Source organism: Anabrus simplex, chromosome 1, assembly GCF_040414725.1.
Source record: "Anabrus simplex isolate iqAnaSimp1 chromosome 1, ASM4041472v1, whole genome shotgun sequence".
In the NCBI taxonomy this organism is placed as follows: domain Eukaryota; kingdom Metazoa; phylum Arthropoda; class Insecta; order Orthoptera; family Tettigoniidae; genus Anabrus; species Anabrus simplex.
Window position 1 is genome coordinate 471,202,071 of NC_090265.1, and position 23,391 is coordinate 471,225,461.

The 23,391-nt window shown below is 35.7% G+C and overlaps 1 protein-coding gene across 1 annotated transcript in view; it reads left to right on the forward strand.

The window, feature by feature from the left end:
• Alg12 (Alg12 alpha-1,6-mannosyltransferase) overlaps positions 1 to 23,048 on the forward strand; it is a 125,109-nt gene extending 102,061 nt beyond the window's left edge. Inside the window, exon 9 of the mRNA XM_067135256.2 lies at positions 10,452 to 23,048. Coding sequence (XP_066991357.2) covers positions 10,452 to 13,119 — 2,668 coding nt within the window. The 3' untranslated portion in view covers positions 13,120 to 23,048. The remainder of the gene's footprint in view (positions 1 to 10,451) is intronic.
• Positions 23,049 to 23,391: the final 343 nt, after the last annotated feature.

Below are 23,391 nucleotides of genomic sequence, written 5' to 3' on the forward strand. Positions count from 1 at the left end.
AGGCTGTGGATTTTCATTTTCTAACCATCGTCATCTTGGTCTCCCTCTATTTCTCTTATATTCCATGACTGAGTCCATTATTCTCCTTGGTAACCTTCTCTCCTCCATTCACCTCACATTACACCTCTACTGAAGCCAGTTGATGTGTACTGCTTCATCCATCAAGTTCATTTCTAACTTAGCCTGTATCGCCTCTTTTCTGAGGATCCTCTTGCCATTGTTACCACCGGTTTGAGCCAACAATCATTCTCACTACTTTCGTGTCTGTTACTTTTAACTTATGAATAAGATATTCCAAGTCCACTCAGCTTTCACTCCCGTACAGCAAAGTTGGTCAAAAACAGACAGGTGTAAAGATTTGTTTCATCCAAGAGCTGACTTCTTTCCTACAGAATGCAGTTGATCGCAACTACAAGCTTACTGCATTAGCTATACTGTCTTATAGAATGCAGTTGATTGCAACTGTGAGCTTATTGCAATAGCTATGCTGCATAGTGATTTAGTCTCACTTACTGTACTACAATCCTAGGAGAGTATACATCCTAAATACTTAAAGTGACCTACCTATTCCAGTTTTGTATTCCCACCCGATATTCAATTCTCTTAGGTTTCTTCCCTACTGACATCACATTAGTCTTCAAAATGTTGATATTTCACATAATACTAAATGCACTTAGTTTCAGTTTCCAAGATACTAGATAGCAAGCACAGTCTGCCATTAAGACAGTCATCGTCCTAGGCCAAACTGTTTGCTACATTTCCATGTAACTGAATTACTCCCTGCCCCTTTATACCTTACAGTAGATGTTCTGTGTGAACTATGAACAACAAAAGTGGTTACCTTGTCTAACACCTGTAAGTACCTTGAACCAATAACTCATTCTACCATCAATTCTCACTGAAGCCCAATTGTCCCCAAATGTCTTTGATTGCTTCTACCCTTAATCCCGTAGTCCCCCAGTACAGCAAACATTTTTTCCCTCGGTACTCTGTCATAGATATTTCTGTGTTTTGAAAGTTTGAAATTTAGACAGTTTATGCAACAGTATATAGGTATTGGTTGTATATTATATACCGGGTGAGTTGGCCGTGTGGTTAGGGGCGCGCGGCTGTGGGCTTACATCCGGGAGGTAGTTGGTTCAAGCCCCGCTGTGGGGAACCCTGAATATCGTTTTCCGTGGTTTCCCATTTTCACACCAGGCAAATGCTGGGACTGTACCTTAAGGCCACGGTCGCTTCCATCCCACTCCTAAACCTGTCACATCATCGCCATAAGACCTATCTATGTCGGTGCGACGTAAAACAAATTATAGAAAAAGTACATTATATGCAGAAACACCCCTAGCTATGCAGAGGTATGATCAATAAACTCCTCATATTCGTGAAGAATGAAGTACAAAGCGTGTTTAAAAAGTGTTTGAATGACTTTCAATGACCGCAGAAAATGATGCATTTGTATGTGGATCCTAAATGTGATGATAAATACAATGTAACTTCTTACACAAAATCTTGAAGGAAACTTACAAGAAAAGAAACCTTAAATCAGTGGTTCTCAAGCTGGGGTTCAAGTATACTAAGTGTACGAGCCACTACGTTTATGCAAGCCTAGAAAGAAGTGAAATAAGAACTAGTGATTACTGAATATTGATAGGTAGAATAGGCTCCCAAGTGAAACATAACTGAAGAAGAAGAAAAGTCTGTCACGAACTATTCTAAATGAAAAAAATATCGGTGGGTGTTCCATTTCGGTTGTACTTGTTTGTTCTGCTCTTTTCTCCCTTTCATGAAAAATATTTTCCATTTGCAGTTGCAAAACCTGTTTTTGCACTGAAATGAGTTCTTCTGTTTTTTCGAGAACACACTGTCGCTTTTCAATCTTTTTTGCTTTTAAATCTGTTCCAACAAAACCACTCTTCGTAGCTCTCTGATTGTTAATTCACTCGTCAGCTGACAGATACCAGAACCAGTGTGCGAGACTCGTCTCAAGCGGAAAGAGACAAGTCTCATTAGCGAGAAACAAACTTTATTCGTATACATGACGAGTTCTGTCTCGCAAGTGACTTCCGTCCCAATCCTCCTTCGAGACTTGTCTCCGAGTTACATCTCATTTTTATTCATATCACCCAATGTGGGGAGTTCATCAGATGACGAAATTGAAAGTGAAATTGTGAGTGCATCGAGTAGATTTTCACAGGTTGTCCCAAAATCTAGTGATGTATATGTTGATGAGCTTCCAGGTTCTACAACAGGTTTTCAGGCGACTGGTAATGTAAGTTTTGAAGGTGTGAGTGTGAATTGGTGTGATGTGGAAACTCCAGAAAGTGTCTCATTTACTGTTCACCACCCCGGACCCAGAAATATGCCTTCCCGTAATGCAGCCCCAATCTTGTACTTCTTTCTGTTTTTTAACCTTGGGTTCTGGAGATTATCAGTGCAAGAGACTAATCATTATGCCAGACAATACATCCATAAGTTAGGTGTTCTACAGAAGCACAGTCGATTTAGTCTATGGCCAGATGGTGGTATTGGGATGGCAGATTTAAAACGTTTTATTGGCCTGGTCATAAATATGAGTTGTTAAGAAAAAGAACCTGTCAAGTTACTGGTCAACTCAGCACCCTAGTCAAGACACACCCTTTTTTAGAAAAGTGATGGCAAGGGATACTTTCTTACTAATAAACAGATTTTTCCATATCGTGGACAACACATGCAGCAAGAAACCAGGTGACCCGGACTATGATTCCCTCTTCAAGGTTAGGCCAGCCATTGACCACTTCAATTCTTTTTTAAAAATCACTATGTTCCAGGGAAAACACTCAGTATTAATGAGACATTAATTAGTACTAAAAACAGAACTATTCTGATTCATCAGTATCTGCCAAACAAGCTTCTCCACCAGTGGGGAATTAAACTTTTCAAGGTGTGTGAACCAGTTTCCTCATATACAATGCAGTTCAGTGTTTATTCACCTGTAAAATCTGGAGGTTCTACACCAAGTGGTAAAGGATTGGGGTATGATGTAGTTTTCAGTTTACTGAACAGTATTGGAAATATATTTGGGAAGGGTACCATATTGTTGTAGACAACTGGTATACTTCTCTCGACCTGGCATTAGCTCTTTGGGTAAAGAACACTCTTTTTACCGGTACTGTTCGCAGTAATAGAAAAAATCTTCCTCCAGGAATAAACTCTTCAAAATTAGAGCCTGAACAAACTGTATACAAAAGAAGTGGCCCTTTGCTGTTCACTGCATGGAGAAAGGAAAAAATCTCAGAAAAAATTGTTATCAGTTCTCTCTACTGCATGACCAGCTATCAACCACAAGGTGAAACATAGATCTTCGAAGGGGAGAGAAATTGTTATGCCAGTTGTAGTGACATAGTATATGAAGGGGATGAGTGGCATTGATGTGTCTGATCAGAAAATTGATCATGTGTCAGCTGAACGAGCTAGCCATAGGAATTGGTACAAACTTTTTTTTCATATTGTTGACATGGCCATCCTCAATGCCTATATTCTATATATAATATATAATTTCCATTTATTTTGGAAAGACCTCCTGTATTTACAGGCTGCCGCTAAGAACAAGGTAAAACATATCAATTTTCTGTAAATATCTATTAATTAAAGAAAATTCAAAATTAGATGTAGAGGTTGGTGCCTCAGGATCTTGATGGAGCCTCGGAAGACGAGGGTCGCAATTTCGCGGATGAGCTTCATTGGGAGTTGGAAGCGCCTCCATGTGGCGACGAAGTGACGTGGTATGGTACCGCGAGCTCCGACCATTATCCCTATTATTTCAATTTCCTGAAGGTGGTATTTAGATTTGTAGCAAGGGATAGTGGGTTTGTATTTGTTAATCTTTTCTAGATTAACCTCCTCTGGCTGACCGCTATGGTGCTCGAACCTGACAGTCGGATCTAATACGAATCCTTGAGAGCTGTTGTCTTTAAAGGCTATGATGTCAATTCTCTGCGAACTACCATTTATGGCCAGTCCGTGTACCTTCTCATGTACATTGAATCCCTTCTTTCTCAGTTCTTCGGCAATGAAGGATCTGATCTGGTGGTGTCGCGTGTTTCTTAGGAGCTCCCCGCGTGTGCAGAATCCCAGGACATGGCCAAGAGTTTCTTTCTCTCCGTGGCAATGCCGACAGAGGTTGTTGTCCAGGGATCTGCCTGGCACCGAGCGCACCGCAGAAACATTAGCAGTCATCTTTATAGCCTCTCTCCACTCTCCTGGAATGAGTTAGCTGGAAAATTTATAATGTCCAATAACGGACCATGTATATTGGTATTATAAATGTACTCATTCGGAACAAATATTTCTGATTCCCTATGGGAATCAACATCTATATCATCTGATGGCCAAGCAAGCATCAATTTTTGGTAGTGGGACAAAGTGTCTCGTAGTGCATTAGCACTGCCGGTGGCTACAATTAGCCTACGCAGTGGCCTCCACGGTATGCACTAGCCAGCGTCTTGGTAGGTGTGCTAGGTACCAACTGATGAGCCCAGCCTAGCACACGGGGGCAAAACGCTGGCAACCAGGAATGAGTTAGCTGGAAAATTTATAATGTCCAATAATGGACCATTTATATTGGTCTTGTAAATGGGGCGATGATAAAAATGAGTCGACATCTTCCAACCCTACATTTGGGTCAGGTGTAGGAGTCAAAGAGGTTGTATTTACAAGGGAATCACGATATTCTTCTGGATGGGCTTTGATAATATGAATTTTAAGTTCTTTGTACTGTTTACCACAATACTGACAAGGAATTTTCTGGTCTTTATAACTGTTACAAGAAATATCAGTCATATTGATGGTATATATAATGGATAACTCAGGATGAAATTAAAAGTCTGGGAACTAATGATGAGTCAACGAGCGTTGTGGGTAATGAGAAGTTATGTCTTGCTTTATGGTTAGTTATCATTTATATATCAAATATTCATTCCTAAGCACATTGGAGACGATACAAAATGAAGGAATACCTAAAAATGGGATATATATAAATTCTTTACTGATCTTATGTTGAATGTTACTTCCGTTCTAGCAGCTATTGAAGGAAAAGAATATAAAATATGTCTATAACTTCTGCGCCAGATAACTTTCCGATTCTTCCGTATCGATCTATACCTAGCTGAGCTTTATCATTCCATGAAAAAAAGGGATACACAAAAATATATACAGGATAACAAAAAAACCGTTGAATCGATAAACCTTCAATATAAAATTATGATGTAAATTTCTGTTTCACGGTAATAAAAAAGTAGATAACATTCAGAAACTTTCTTCAGATTACTGGCATGCCTTAAATGACAAAATATATAAAAAATAACCAACTTTAACCTTATATCATCTCAAATATAGGAAGCATCATCACTTTCCATCTAGTCAGTTCCAAGGTGTGACTTTATTGTGAACATTGTGGAATCTTTCTGTGGTTCTGAAGAAGTTCAAAACATGCCAGCTTCCGGCAACACCTCTCACACTATAGAGAAACTTCCCAATAATCGTCAACGCAGGTGTGTTGTACGCAATTCTCCTGGAAATAAAAAAGTGAAAAGGTCCAACTCTGGCTGCTTTGGATGTGATGTTGGTGTATGTGTGAACTGTTACAAGGACTTGGATCACAACACCAAAAAGAGGAGGGTGTGAAGACTTTATTCCACCATGCTGGTATTTCTGAAAAATGTTGAGGTAAATCTTTTATTTTTTCAAAAGGGAACTAATGGCTTAAAATTAATGTTATGGATCTCCACCATAAGCTTATAGTGCACAAATTACATAAATATTTTCATTCACATCAACCAATTATTTCAGCCACTTCTAGGCCAGGATTTTTAAACATTTTTGTAATTGGTAAAACTTTTTAATATATTTTTCAAAGTATTATCCATTATTATTAATTTAATCTTTTTGTCTCTTGCATCAACGTTTAGTGCTACTTCTAAGCTTTAAAATGGTATACAATACATGTATATTATGACTTATGTGTGGCTACAAAAAAATTTTTTTTAATGTCTGTAATGCAGTAACTTTACCCTCAGCACTTGAGGTAAAATTCTGCAGCAGTACTGGGGTTAAACTCTGCACAAGGAAACCTAGTATATAAAAGAGTGGTTTCATACCTTGTTGTTGACAAAATCTACTGTGTCCTTGGAGGAACAACGGGCTGATGCAGCCTTCCGTCTTGTGAAGTAATGGGTGTGTGTGTGTGTGTGTGTGTGTGTGTGTGTGTGTGCGTGCGTGCGTGCGTGCGTGCGTGCGTGCGTGCGCGCGCGTGCGTGTGTGTGTGTGTGTGTGTGTTTTTTCTCCAAAGCTTGCTCCGCCTTTGGCGGAGGCAAGGCTGTGGAGTGCGGAGGAGGCGTGTCGCTTATGGTCACAGTTTTGGCTTTAGAAGAAGGGATAGGGGGAATAGATATACAGGAAGACGGAAGTTTGTTCATTTGCTTTCTTTTATTGTCTTTATTGTTTTTAATGCCTAATGCTTCCAAATGTGATAATATCCCTTTGTATAAAGGGTTCCTATTATCAATTATATCATTCAGGTTATTATCCTGATTACTTTGTTGATCTAAATAAGTGTATATATTTTCTAGTGTATTTAGAAGACCACCTTTATTTGTTTTACATAATATTGTCAAATCTTGCTCTATAGTGGTGAACTGATGACCGGTTGCACTCATGTTGGCCCATCGAGGAAAATTTTTTATGCCTCTCGGCGTTGACATGCTCTAAGTATCTTACCGTAAAACTGCGTCCAGCTTGTCCAATATAAGATTTTTCGCATTGATGACATTTTAATTTGTAAACCCCTGAATCTACGTGTTTGTCTTTCCCTAGGGAATTAACACTATTGTAGTTAAAAAAAATTTGCTTAGTATTATTACTGGCTGAGTATGCAATCTTATAGTTATGTGTTTTGAACAAATTCGTTACTGCATATATATTAGGATTGTTGAAAGTGAACCTGGCATATTCATCTTTCTTCTTTGTTTCGGGTGTTAGATTAGTATGAAACTTCTGTTTGAATTTTCAGATTATTTTATTTACCATATTAAGTCCAAAACCGTTATATTGGGCTTGTTTACGGGTAAAGAGCAATTCTTTTTCTCGTTCTACATGGGAGAGAGGTATATTAAATGCTCTGTATATGTGACTATAGTAAGCCAATCTTTTTTGTTATTCCGGATGTAATGAGTGGTTCTTTATCGTAATAGGAGTTAAAGTTGGCTTTCTATGTATCTTAAAAATAAACTCTTCCTTATCCCGTCTTATATTTATGTCTAAAAAATTTATGGAACCTTCTTTTCCTTTTTCTACAGTAAACTTTACTCTGGAATCTAATGAATTTAAAATATTGAGGATATTATCACCAATGTTCACTCTTTGATCTGTTACTATAAACGTATCGTCTAGAAAGCGTATCCATAGATTAAGACCCTCTATTTGTCCTATAATTTGGTCTGTTCAAGATAATCCAGATAAATGTTGGCTAAAATTCCAGAAGCGGGAGCTCCCATAGGGAGGCCTTCCTGTCTGTATATCTTCTTGTTAAATGTAAAATAATTGTGTTACAAAACAAATTTAAGTATATTAATGAAGTCTTCTATTTCTGGCAGGCTAAGTTGTTTGTGTTCTATTAAATTCTTACTAATGATTTGTACTGTTTCATCTAGTGGAATATTTGTATACATGTCTTTGATATCAAAAGAACATGTTATATGTTGTGGTGTTAATTTAAAATTCTTAAGTACTTTACAGAAATCTACTGATTTTTTTTTTTTATTGGTGTCTTATTGTGAAAAACGTAATGATTAGTTAAGAATATAAGTATGTTTTGGGATGTTTTGTAAGTAGGACTGCTACGGAAGTTTGTAACTGATCTTATGGGTATTCCTTCTTTGTGTAACTTGGGTAAGGCCTTTGCAGTTGGAAGACCGGGATTCATATTAATCAGTTTCTGGACATCTTGCTCATTTAAAATGAAGGTTGCGCTTTTTAGTATTAGGAAAATTATTTTTCAAAAACATTTTATTAGTAGACAAGCAGAATATCATATCGTAGTGAAAAGTGCTGGGGAAGAAAAAAATTTCTATAACATCTGTTCCAATGATATATATATATATATATATGTCGTATGGCTTTACAAGTACACAAAAAATCTAATATCAAATGGAAATCTCGCAAATTTGACAACCAGTCCAGAGCACTCAGAATCACTCGGTGTAGAAGCCTCAGATCACTGTTAAATGCTCAAAGTGGGCATTCCTTAACAATGTGTTCGATTGCCTGCTCCTCTGCTCCGCAGTCGCAGTCAGCAGATGAACAGAAACCCCATTTCTTCAACATGTACCTCCCTTGACCCATTCTAATTCAGTTCAGCTTCGACCAGGTTTGATGTGGCAGTTGGAATCCTTCAATCTTCTTTGTTCCAATGAATAGATATAGTTTTAAAATAGGCTAAAATAAGTCCTTCCCATTTAACCACCCCATTCAACCATCCACATTGATTTTAATTTATTTCAATTTTAAAAATTAAGGTCACGGCCACTTCCTTCGAACTCCAAGGCCTTCCCGATCCCATCATCGCCATAAGACCTATCTGTGTCAGTGCAACATAAAGCCACTAGCAAAAAAAAAAAAAAAAAAAAAAAAAAAAAAAATCCTTATTCAAGTAAATTCCGCCTTCTGGCCGCATAATGGAACTAAGCCCCAGCACCACCAACTGACAGTTTCTTTTAACTAGCGGCGGGCAATATACCTACTTTAATTTTATGTCGTCCTGCTGCATGCTCCCGGATTCGATTTCCGGTCGGGTCGGAGATTAGTTAGTTAATTCCTGTGGCTTGGGAACTGGGTGTTCGTGCCGTCTTCAGCGTTAGACTTCATCTTAGGTAGGGCCTCATCCTCACAGATGTGCAGGTCACCTATACGGCGTCAACTCTAAAGACCTGCACCAGACCTCCCCAGAGGCCACATGTCATTATTATAAATTTATGTGAAAGGTAAAATATGCATTATATTAGCTTTAAGACAATAAAATATTTAAACAACAATAATAATAATAATAATAATACACCTCGGTCTCTTTCATTCACGGGCCATTATTTTTCTCCTCCTGTGGGTTGGGTTTGGCAAAATAACGTCCACAGTATCCACTGCCTGTCATAAGGAGCAACTAAAAAGGGAAGTCCTGCGGTCATCGCAAGCTCCTGCTGTCCGGAGTCATGAATTTTAAGACTTGTTAGCGTGTTTACTTTAGATACCAGTTTGTAGTCATGAGTTTTTATACTATTTTTCACTAATTTTAGACCGTGAGTTTTGAAACTCGTGAGTTTTGAGACGTAACCGACTGCTGTTCCGTAAAGAAAATTTGAAATGAGAGAGGAAAGTATGTTTTCGTAATAAATGCGTAAATAACATGGTCAATAGCAGTTGTTAACTCGTTAGAAATAAAGGATAAACTAAACATTCACTTGATTTTAATACTATAAGCTAAAATTAAGTAAGAACATGATGCACCTCAAGATATGGCAGAGCGCATCAGTGATTTCAGACGTTAGATTATATTTTCACAGGTCTGGTTAAATTTGAAATATGTTTACATGATACATATATGGTTAGGTTAGGTGACACTGTTTGAATAAGAAAACAGAAACATTTGCTACAGAAGCCTCCAGAGTGATACTATAATTTTTTTCAGAATGAAATTAAACACATACTTTCACGTAGTATCAAATTTCGCAAAATACTAAATAAATGAGCCGTAATATGCATATCATCCACAAGAACTCAAGTTTTGAACAAACTAATTGGTGTTTCCTACCTATTTTAATGAGTATGGGTTTTTTCCCAACTTTTACAAAAAATTGGATATAACGACAATCCGCTGTAGCAAATAAATTTTTCGCCATTGTGAATTCTCACTATAACGGACTTCTACTGTACATATAATTTTAGTCTATCCATTTCCCTCTGCAGATTCTCTAACATACCACAAAGATTCAAACTTCTAACACAATAATAATAATAATAATAATAATAATAATAATAATAACAACAACAGTAGACTTTAAATAACACCCGATCACGAGTGAAGCATTCCAGTTTCTGGATGTGCTGACACTGCCCCTGACCCTGGTTAAAATGAAACTGTTGTCATCTAATTCCAGTTCCTAGAGGCTGAACAGAAGCTTCTTGTTATTGAGAAAAGTTGTTTTTCATAAGTTCAGATCAGTCTGTCCTAGATCATCCTTAATTCAGTACATCAGTTTTCTCCTATTTTTGTTTTTTTGTTTTTATTAATCCCTTTCAGGATCACTACTGTATATACAGTAAGATGTATACTGTCCCATTTAACATATATTTTATGTTCTTTATAAAAGTCTGTAATTAAAAAGAATGTTTTCTCCTTCTGATAATAACATGTTGTTGTTTTTCAGGTATAATAAAAGTGAGAACTTAAGACCAGGTGGCAAAGAGATGATGGGCTTCACTCATTTACTCATCGAAGCAAAGAGTAAATATTCTGTCAATTTGAAACCATATTCACGAACACATGATATATTGGACTTGGTGGAAGGGTTTTCTCAGGTTGTATTTAACTATACCACATTTCCTCCAATCAGAATAAAAACTAAACCAATGATTTATATTTTAAAAAGAAAAGAAGCATTTGCACCTGAGATAGTTGATTTTAGTGAAGAAGACACCTTGAACAAGGATGAGCTGTCAGATGATTATGACGAAGATGAAGTAGTTAGTACTGAGTTACCTGAAACTGAATTAGAATTAGTGCAGAGTTATACTAAGATGGAAACGTTACAGGAATCCAAAGACTTATTTGTCAAAGAACTTATGTCAAAAGATGCATATTCTATTAAACATAATCAGAAGAAGTATTCTGGCACCAAAAAAGCTATACCTAGTACAGAAACCACACCTCTGTCAGAATCTAAGGCACCTCTTAATTATGAAGGAGAAATGGTAGATAAGCCATATCAGCTTAAAAAAATAGCAGGTGTTAAAACTTCCAAAATCATTGAACCTCAAGTTGTGGTAGAGGATGAAATATTTGAAACACAAGAAGATCAATACTGTGAAAAAGAAATGAAACCGGATGAGAAGTTGATGACTAGAGAAAACTCAAAACTACGAACTGCTTCTAGGTATCAAATTTCTGATACAAAACATCAGTACCCTACAGATTTTGAGGACAAACTTTATGTTAGTGAGAAACCAGTGAAATTTGATGGAAAAGGTTCTCTGTACAAAAAGTCAGAAAATCTGCCCATTGAAGATTATTTTACTCTTCCTTCCGATGTTAAGAAATATGGTGATAAGCCACATAGTTCAGTAGATACTTTGGATGAAATATTTGAAAGATATAAGGAAGCAGAAGATGATGATTTGATCTTGGTGAAATCGGAAGCAAAATCCCTTGCTACACCTCAAAAAAAGGTTATCAGGAAGAAAACCATATCTACAGAGACAAGTAGAGCATCAGAAACAATGGGGGCTCCTCTTGAAGAAAACAGAATACCATTACTATACAAAGAGGTTGATCCAGTAATTGGAGAAGTACTGTCAACTAAACAAAAGAGCAAGCAGAAACAATTGAAAGGTATAGAATCCATGGCAATTAGCATAGGTGAGCCTGTGGAGGAGAGTGCAGAAATGGAGGAAATATCTGAGACCATTAAAAGTGAACGTTCGGTAGAGTTAAGAAATCAGAAACAGGCTACAGGGACTGATCCAACTGTAGAGATTGAGAAGAAATTGAAAATTGGTGGAGCCAAACTGTCATTAAAGGAAGATACTGACATGAGTGATAAACAGAGTACTGAAGACAAAGGAAAATCATCCATTAGCACTAGAATAAAAATTAAGAATATTTTACGAAAGTACCATGAAAATCTTCAAGAATTAGCAGATGAAGGTCTTGGATCTGATGTAAATAAAGATTTTGTAGAACATGATAACAGTAATGATACAAAAGATATAATTGATAGGGTAATATCACGACGCATACAAAAAGTTAAAGGGTCAGCTAAGAGAAAAAGAGAAGAGAAAGTGGAATCTATTACACATACAGAATCTGCTGCAATACCAGAAACATTACAAGAAAATCTTGAGCATGAACACTATGATGTAAGTGCCTCCTCACCTTATATTAAAAGACAAGAAATGAAGGAAATTCAAAAAGTTATTACTAAAGAAAACATTTCTGTTTCATCGCCAGATATTTCTACTGTAAATGGGTCTGAAAAGACTGTTGCAAGGAAGAGGACTATTCAAAAGAAAAAGGTCGAGAAACCTGTAGAATTAACTGATGTCCCAGAAATACATCCAGATGAAGGTAAAATCTCTTCTGAGGCATCATTGTTGCCTGATACTGAGTCAAGTGAAATCCATACACAGGAACAGAATATTGACCAAGATAAAGGTGATAAAGTTATGTTCCATGAAAACACAGAAATTAAACTGGAAGACACTGAGGAACAAATATATGCCAATATCAGAAGTGTAAATATAATTGAATCTGATAGTTTGCAGTACTCAACCAAAAATCCTTCAAACAAAAAGGAAACCTGGAAAGAACAGCAGCAACAGAAATTTTCCACACAAGATTTATTGCTCAAAAAAGAAAGGAAAAAATCCTCACAACATGAACATAAAGCAATTTTGTCTGATGACAATGGTAAAAATTCAAAAATTCCATATCTAGTAGATGATGGTGAAGAGCAACTACAGAATGAACGTAGTTTGGATGAAAATATGGAAATCCAACTTCTTCAAGCCAAAGAAACATCAGAATCACTTCATGGAGAAAGTGACCCAGGAAGAAAGTTGGAATCTAACAGAAGAGATACCATTAAGAAAAAGAGAAAATCAAAATTAAAAAAGTTAAAATCTCAAAAGCAGCCTAGTGAACAGACTGAGAACCATGTAGAAGACACAAATATTGAAGAATATTTTGAGGAAAGTAAAGACGTTGCTTCATTTCCAGGTATTCATAATCTTGCTAAATCAAGTGAAAAAACTGCTGAAACCCCTGTCAAGAACATATCTTCAGATACTACAAGTGATGACATACTTAATATGGTGTGATCCCTCTTGATATTAGGTATAAAATTGTATATTTGGAAATGTTACTGTCAAAGAAGCATTCCATTAGAAGCTTCTAATGGATTTAATATGAATTCCAATTTTCATTTTAATTCCTGTTATATTTCTAAAATAGATTTGCAGTATTTTGTACATGTTAAGATGATCAGGAAATTTTAGAATTTGTGCTCATATTGTCTTGATTTACAGATATATTTGTGTGTCTAAGTTGAAAAAGCTGGTGTAATTGTTTGTTCCTTTCTATTATTTGTGTGGTGTAATACTTACTGACTTGCCAGAAGAAAGGCAGATGTTGTGACAGACCCAAATCATTAAACTGTAGAAACACACTGAAGGATCCACTGTGTTTGTGTACTGTTTGATGATTTGGGCAGGTACAGAAAATTGTATCTCTTCCCATCTGTTTTTATACCAAAGCTTGCCTACAGATTGTTATGCACATATTTATTTTATTCCTAATAATTAGCCACGTAAAAGTCATAAATGTGTATGAATAAATATAGCAGTGTCTTGCTTTCATGACAAAAGCTTATTAAAAATTAGTGGTTGTAGTATTGACAAACTCTTCAATTCACAAATCTGAAATTTTAGTCATGACTCTGATGGTAGTCATCATTAATATTTTCTTTCCTCCTCCTTGTTTCATTTTACATTTGCTTCAGGCAAGTTCCAGGGTACATACCCCAATATTACAGTTACACACTTATACTGCAGGTAACAAAAGTTATACACAACCGTTTGTAGATGGGGCATGACAGTGTTTCTAGCTGCTCACCAAGGTAGTTATGTTTTGAATCTGAATCAACACATGTTAGATATTTACTTTTAAAACGTTCCATCCCTATGGTTAGGATTCAGTGTAAAGTTGAAATATTGTGGCTATTTATCGCAAAATTTACCTGTTTTAGTTTTCTCTTCATCCACTCCCACTCTCCCTGACACACACACCACGAGAGATTTAATTAACTCAGAAAGGAAGAACTTGAATTTTATTGTGTAGATCGATGCTTTAATGGTCCAGAATAATAGATGTGATATTTTGGGGGGTTTATGTCTTGTAAAAGACAAACTGTAGGGAAACTGTGGTGGCCATGAGTCCTGTTAATGGAAAAAGTTTGTCACCAGAATTTTGGTAGACAAGGTAGGAGAGGTTTGTTTATTTGCCGTATGGCTTTTATTGCCAGGAGGTTCCAAGGACAAGTTCAGCTCACCTCATGCAGGTCTTTCTATTTGATGCCCATGGGCAGTCTGCACATCAGGGTGAGCAATGATGATGATGATGATGATGAGATAGGGAGAGGGTGAAACTTGGTATTGACACATAGCCTACTCCTTGTTGGATAACACCAAGGGGTCTGCTCAAGGCTTAATGTCTCCATCCAATGGATGAATCATCATTAAATGCCTCATATGAACACTGCAGAGAGGTTTAGAATTTAATCCAGGCTTTTGGCACACAATCTAGTGATTAGAAATTGTATACCACCACCTCTCCTACCCTCCCAACCAACATTCTGATGGTGAATATTTTTTTCACCAATGGGACTCGAACCAGCTAACCACAGTGTCAGACCATATACAGTAAGACTTTGATGCCTTATTGATAATGGTCACCAGATGGGTAGTCATATACAATTCCTAATCACTGAATTGCATGCCAAAATCCTGGGTTCAATTCCATACTTTCTCACAGTATTCATGTGGAAGGGGGGGGACATATGATGGTAGTGATGGTGATTCGTCTGTTAGATTGGGACATTAAGCTTTGAGCAGAGCTTTTGCTGTTGTACAACAGGAGTAGACTATGCACTGACATCAGGTTTCACCCTCTCCGTACATCATCATCATTGCATACTGCACAACATACGACATGCCATCACCACACTGGACACAGGATCATATACACTCGTTTAATGATCTTCACCTCTGAGGCCAGGAGTAACTAACTCTTTGACCAAAGATGTTCCACATAACACCAGCAATTTTGACATGAAAACATCTTATAATTCAGCCTACTGGTAAGGGTTCAGTCTAGAAGATCGCAAACCACCCATTATCATGGCTAATTGACTTTAATCCAAGTGTCTATACTTTGAGAAACTAAAGAAGTGCGGGGGAACCACACCCGCAAGTGGTTCACAAAACATAAGGCTTCCTCACAGTTTGTCTTCCTTACAGAATAGATTATGTTATTGGCATGCACTTATCTTGAAGGGAGAGGAAACTATTGGATGTGAAAGTGTGATTCCAAAGTATAGTCTCAGTCTATATCTCTCGCTTGAACTCTGTTACTTAGCTTGCAGTTGTTCACTGTAGTAATATAATTGATTGGTGTGAATTTAGAAGTATTGTGATCTCAGTTTAATATACATAAAGATGTAGAAAAGAGTTACATTTGGCAAGAGATAAAGTACCTACAGTTAGTTTTGTAAATACCTGAAGTTTCAGATTTTTGCAAAATTGTGATTGTACTGATCATCATATATTTGCATTTTTCTTCATACTTCTTTTAGTCCTAGTGACATTTAAAATATATTCATGTTCGAAAAACTCTCATAAGTAATATTTGTATCTGAATTCTAATTTTTATAAATACTTGAGTTTCAATAATGAGATTTCCTTTGAGTTCTTAAGTAACTAAATTTTCAGAAAGTGTTGAAGGATAATGAACAGATATCTAGTAGACTTAATCATGTCATCGTACGTGTAAACATTTACACCTGCATACAGTGTGTTTCTTTTTAGAGTAGTCGTATGTATACACATATTAACCTTGTATTCCAAAATTAGAAAAGGCCAAACACCATAATATAATTACAAATGTCTCCAGAATTTGTTGTATACAGTAGAATCTCTATTATTTGTCCTAATGAAGGGGAAGGATGGAATGGATAATAGGAGAAGACGAATAATCCATTTTGATTGTTCTTACCATATTTTTATTTTCTTTTAAAGAATTCAGTAACTTTCTTCTGAACTTCCTTGGCAATTCTGACATGAAAATCTCTTATAATTCAGTCTGCCTGTATGGGTGCAGACAAAAAAAAGTTAGCATGATGCAATTCAGTAGGAGTTTGAATCCTTTGCACAATATACATAATTGGGTGTGCTGGGTGGAAGAGGTGTCACACACGGTTGCACAGTCAGATTCTAAAAGACTCTATGATTACATGCATTACTTGATTTAGATGCAATAAACAGCATTCACTTTCTAAACAAACATATTTTCTCAGAGGAATAGTATGGTAAAACCTTGATAAGACCCAAGGGACTGCATGAAACTGCATATTAAATGGTACTGCATATTAAGTGGGGGAAAACTAAGTAATATAATTACATAACTTATATGTTTCTCGTTGTAAAGAAGAGTATATATTTATTGACTTATCTCTTTTATTGAATCACAAAATTTAAATACGGTACACTATATTGTAGATACAGTATTACATCCTCCTAACATCACGGTGCAGTGATTGAATCACAGTTTATTAATATTGTTCTTAATGTAGACAGTGGAATTCCTAATTAATCAGGGAGCTGTTTCTGATTAAGTTTAGTGACTTCATTGTTTTTTCCCCAAAAATTCTAATTTGTTGTTGTTACAACTTGCTTTACATTGCACTGACACAGATAGGCCTCATGGCCATGATGGGATAGGAAAGACCTAGGGGTGGGAAGGAAGCGGCTGTGGCTTTAATTACAGTACAGCCCCAGCATTTGCCTGGTGAGAAAATGAGAAACCACAGAAAACCATTTTCAGGGCTGTTGACAGTGGGGTTTGAACCCACTATCTCTCGGATGCAAGCTTAGAGCTGCGTGCCCCTCACCGGACGGCCAACTCGCCTGGTAATTTTTAATTTATCCTATAAGGAAAGCACTTTCCTTTTTACACTTATAACCACTGAACACAGTTGAAAAGCAATCTTAGAAATGTCCAGGTAGACAAGTAAGGAATGTGATGAAAAAGTATCTTCTCTCACTTCCTTGTCCATGATTTCTACATTGGTATGTTACAACTTGTTTCCAAGACATCCTAAATTGGTCTGTCCTTACCTCTGCAGATAATGTACAGATGTATAGTAGACATATAATTGTGTCATTTTACACGTGTCAACATTTACACCTGCATATACTACAACGTTGTTGTTGTTTTTTTTTTTTTAGAATAATTGTATACACATATTTGCCTTGTATTCCAAAACCAGAAAAAGCCAAAAACCTAATATAATTACAAACACCATCTATGTACTCTGTACATATTGCAAACTCCCCATGGCAAGATTAATATAAGCTGATTGCAAGGTCTGAATAGCAACATACTTTACCTACCCTTTAGCTCCAGGTTAAGTTTACAGTTTTATTCAAATCTGTAGGTACACTTGTGACAAGGGAGTAAAAATTTCATTTTATTTTGAACTTTGCTAAATTTTTGACCGAAGAATATTTCCTTTAAAAAAAATCAGCTTAAAAAAAGAAGCATGATGTAATAAATCCCAGGCCTGTACAGCAGATCAAGAAACTCAGAAAAAGTAGGGTTGAAGGACCAAAAAGTGCAGGGAACGGCAGAAAGCTGAGCGTAAAGAGTTTAAGCTGGGTAGGAGCTCTGCTGACCCTTCTACTGCTCTATGTCCAACAGCTAAAATTCATTCACTGCTGTCATTATCTTCAAAACTTTGGAATTTGTCACCTGGGAAGATCATACTGTAGCCTCACTCACGGTCCTTTTATATATTATCCTTTACCTTTGTAAAAGACACACTTTATTTTATTCTAACAGGCACACAGAATTTTAGCTGGAATTATTGATTATTTAAAAAATGGAAAGGGTGACTCATAATCCTGTGATCAGTTAATCAAGAGATGGATAATCAGGGTTCTACTGTATTGTATTTTTTGCAAGATACAATAGAACTAGATCATTAAATCAACTAACTTGAATTCAACAAATGTCTTTCTTTTGTATCCTTTCACTGATTATTTTTTTTGTGAATTGTAGTTCATTAGACAAGTGTGTTACCAATATTTTTTTTTTTTTGTTTTTTTTTTTTTTTTGCTAGGGGCTTTACGTCGCACCGACACAGATAGGTCTTATGGCGACGATGGGATAGGAAAGGCCTAGGAGTTGGAAGGAAGCGGCCGTGGCCTTAATTAAGGTACAGCCCCAGCATTTGCCTGGTGTGAAAATGGGAAACCACGGAAAACCATCTTCAGGGCTGTCGATAGTGGGATACGAATTACCAATATTTAAACCCACCACTTTCGACATTTTTCTTTTTTTTTTTTAAGACTTCTCATCTTTTCACCCTTAGAGATTCTGAAGTTGGACAACAACTGATGCTTGGGTCTAGGGAAGCACCCGGCCTTAACATTAGATGACTGCTTCTTCTGTTTTTTTCATTCTCTTGTCTGTCTCCCCACTGTCTTCACTTCACACAGTGTCTATTTGCCAACAATGACCATAATTATTCTGTCCTCTACTGACAAATGTTGCAACCAAAATTTTTGTACCTATGTCTTTGTTTTATTTATGCTCTATCCATGGAGTCTGACATGGTAGGTTGCTGCTCTCAATCTGTTTCCTAGACTTACAAAGTATAACATGTTCCATGAGTTACTTTCTTTCATCAGGGAAAAGAGCCTGGTTCATATGATGTTTATGTTGTGGTTGTACAGTAATGAGTTCTGGACTAAAGTTATTACAGCAAGTGCTGACACTCTCTTTGTATGTTTTAAGATATCAGGTGTCTAGTATGTCTAGCGGGTAGAGGCGGCTGGCCAGGTCGTGTTTAACGCTTTTTTTCTCACGCACACATAACTTCCCCACTTCTACCTGCTTCCCACCGTTCACTCTTGTCTATGTGGTGCTTAAATGAGCAAACTTTGACACCCCAAAACAGGTGCTAAATATACACCTGGGCATCTAAGTTTTATATGGCCGAATAAAGCATTCCTACTGAAGTCGCCGTACCAAATTTCAATCAGATCGTAGATTTACAGTTGGAAGGGTTTCCTTGTCAGTGTCATTATTTAAAATGGATTCATCAAAATCAGTACAAATGATTGAGATTTCATCTCTCTATTTTCATCTTACATCTTTAAATTAGTGAAATTATAAATTATACTTCAACCAATACCATGAGCTCTTTCTCTGCAACATTGATATAATATTTTATTTAGTTCTTCTGTAAACAGCCAATTGAATTTCTCTTTAGATTTGGCTGCTCCATACAAAAACAGCTGAGCACAAAAATTTTTAAATGTATCTTCAGTGTCCCCGTAAGCTGTGATCAATTGAAATTCCATATTAGGTTTGTTCAACCAAAGTTGGCTGCTATAAGTAACTTCTGCTGTAAGTAAGTTCTGATGTAATGAACTGTATACTGCAATTAGTAAATCTGAGATTTTGACCAGTTAGATGAGAATAAATTGTTGAATAATTATTTTCTTATTACTTAAAAAATTACTGATGTAACAAATACTATCTCCAAACCACACACTAGAAAATAAAATTCAGTCTAAGGGCCTAATGATGAGAAGATATTCTTCATCAGGAAATGTCAGTGTAGGGTATTCAAATAAATATGGAGGTTGTTGACATTCCTTATTTCTCTGTTTAAAATACTGCCCTGTATTTAATTCTCTTTAACCACTATCAGTCTTAAGAAACACTGGAGTGCCAGAAATTTGTCTTACTAGTAAATTTATAGAAATTGGTATTCAACAGTTAAGTGCCCTTAACTGCCAATCATGTTGAAATATGATCCCAAACCCTGGAGTACCTGGCATGTCTGTTTAAAATGGAAAAGGAAAGGAAAAATAAATTAAAGGCAGCTCTCTATGGGTTGAACGATCCTAAGTTCTTTTGGAAAAAGTGCCTTAAGATATTCAGATTATATTTAGTGTATAAAATCAAGCTTTAAAAACCTGATGTCATATCTACATGGTTACCAAAATAATAAATCATGATAGTTGTTATTTTCACAATAGTGTCTCAGTTATTGCCAAAATTGATAATTATGATCTTCCATTGCGATGTTAGAGAATTTGTTTAGTGAGTGTGTGTGTATATATATATGTGTGTGTGTTTTGTAGGTTTTAAAAATATTTATGTAATCCCAGGGTATTAAGTTTTTACACATCAAACCTGTTGTGAGAATTTTCATTGGGCTGTGTCATGGAAAAAACTGAAGTAGTAGTTGGAATTTGTTTCATGTTTGAAGGAAATAGTGAATAAAGTGCTTTACAATCTTACAAATTGTATTTGCAAGAGTAGAGAATACTACATCCAGATGTTGTACTGAAAAATATTTTAGTTTTTATTTGTGGCATTAATATCACTTCAAGACCAAGAGGGTGTCCTGCACCTGTATATGCTCATCCACCCTCCAAAGAGAATAGAGACACACTTGTTATCCCAGCAACTCTTTAGGTGTTTGTTCAGTCCACAAGTATTTTTCAAAGTTCAGTAATTGTCTTCCCATTTCAGACTATCGTCCAGTTTCCTCAAGGAGTGTATAAAGATTCTTCACAGTGTTTTTTATTATTATTATTATTATTATTATTATTATTATTATTATTATTATTATTATTATTATTATTATTATTATTATTTCTGTAACATCAGGTTTACTGGAATCAGTTTGATGTTTATATTCATCAGTAGGGGGCAGATGTTGTTGACCTAAAAATCACTGAAAATGATGAGTAAAATGCCCATAAAATTATGAAAAATGCTATAAAATAAGTAAAAAATGACATCAAAATATTTGAAAAACTGAATTCTGGTGACTGTGAAACAAAGATTTTACAAGTAATATATCCCATTCTGCTCGCTACTTAACTCCTATTTTTACGAATATAATTATCTCCTAATTTCTCCTAATTTACTTGGAAGTGTATATACAGGATATGGACATAATGATATGCTGGATGTAGTACATTGCCCCCCCTCCATCCCCAAAGAAACTGTGATCACTTGTTGTTCTTCGCACTCATTACAGCTTTCAGATGTTTTTTCATTTAATGTACTGTTGCACAACAAACTTCCTTTCCGCACTCACTTTAACACTGCACAATTTACAAAATAACACACGCCTATCCGCGGTAAACATGTTTTTTCCAAACATCCAGGACAGCACAAGAAGGCCACATTTTATAGTTTAATCAACAGGGTGGTTAATGCTCCACTTTTGGAAGAACAGCGTGAAAAATAAATGAAAATAATATATGACATAGCAATGAGTAACGGTTATTTTAGAAAGTATGTTAAGAAAGTAAAAAATAGAATTATCAACAAAACCGTAAACATTGCTGGAGAAACAAAAAGAAAAGAAAATATATATAGTATTTACCTGTAGGAATAGACATTCTTATAATTTGGCCAACATTTTCAAGAGATATAATATGGCAATAGCATACCGAACATATTATATATATATATATTTTTAGCTGGAGCAAGTGAAATTATATTGGACAATCGGGTAGAAGCAAAGCGGTCAGATATAAAGAACATACAAATGCCGTAAGACATGCTAGATATTCGGCCATGTGCGAACATATGCACGAAAATAACCATTCTTTACCAATAATGAACAAGGTATGTTCGGGGGATTCTCACTCGCCCGGTCGCCTGCACTGCTAGCCTATCTCTTGCCAAGCACTTTGCTGTTATGTGCTTCTTGGCGCCACAAGCTCCCCTCCTATGCAGTCTGCTGAGAGCTTAATGTTGTTTTCATTACGTGAGCATGTGTATATACATAAAGTACAGAAAATCTAGTGCAAAAACACGTGCTGGCCGCATTATGGCAAAGTGCTTGGCGGGAGACAGACTCGCAGCGCAAGCAACAGCTGTTCTTAAAAAGAGTTATGAAGTTTAAAACTCTTCTGCATTGGCTCTTCTAAGAAAACTAGTAAACTAGCAGATTTTAGGCCTGAGTCCAAAGACATCTAACTTTTTAATTTCTATTTCAAAACAACTGATTAACAGGGTATAGAATAACCCAAAATGTTGGAAACTGAGATAGACCAAGAAATTCTAGTTTTATGGAAAGAATGGGGAAATAATTACGTATGAAATAAGAAATTATTGCTTAGGCTATCTTTAAAAATGGAATGCTGGTAATGATTTTCTGAGGTGATTTCTGTTTCATTACTAAATTTTTTAAAGAACTTCAGTTTCATCCTTCATTTGTTCATTTGTAAATGGACCTTCTGGAATAAATATGGATTTGAATGTCTTTGTACCTGAATAGATTGATTTCCGTAGCATTGAATGTAGAATATTTTCATGATCCTCCTCACCAGTGAAATTAAAAGTGTAGTTGTGGTTGTAACAAATTTAATCAATTAGAAATATTTTATTTTACTTAAATTTAAATTAAATTTTATTTAAACAATTCTAAGCAATCTTAATGACTGGTCATGGAGGCCTTTGGAGGAGTAGAAGTTAAAGGCTGCCATTATTCATAACCTCTTCAAGTATGGTAAGGAATGCTTAATGCTGTGCCTGGTTACGTCTGCTAGGTAAACTAAGTGGTTTGACTAACTGGGTAAACACCTTAGCCAAGGCTTGAGGAAAATTACTTGAAATATTTTTTGACATTTTGGTTCCTACACTGCATTGCTAATGAATGTATACATATTTTTCTACACTTATTAAATGAATGTGAAATGTTGTTTGGTTATATTTTTACAAGCGCTTTAACAAAAATAGTTACAATTTCTACGGATAGATATACAGCTCTTTATTTACTATTTCCAGTTATTTATGTTGATGTTTTGGGTACATTAATAGTGATGTATATTTTATAATACATTTTATTATGGTAAGTGTTCCAAAGAACTTAAATTTCTAGTCATTTAATGGATAAAGTTTGTTAAATATTCATTGGAGTGATAATAAAAAAATGCTAAGTAAACATTCTATTATTTATCCATCATTTTAACCTTTCCTTTATCTCCAGTACCTTCCTTTTTTATCATAAATTTTAATAACAGATGCAGCAATTGTGTTATTTTTCAACTTTTTTAGGCAATTTGAGGAATCTACAGGTATTCACTTGATTAGATGCAACATGTCATTCATTCTGTGTTGAATAATGTTTTTATAACTAAATTTTTTGTTCATGTTATGAACTGAGTGGAATATTTATTTATTTATTTATTTATTTATTTATTTATTTATTTATTTATTTATTTATTTATTTATTTATTTATTTATTTATTTTCACTGTTAACAGTTAGACCAGCTATACA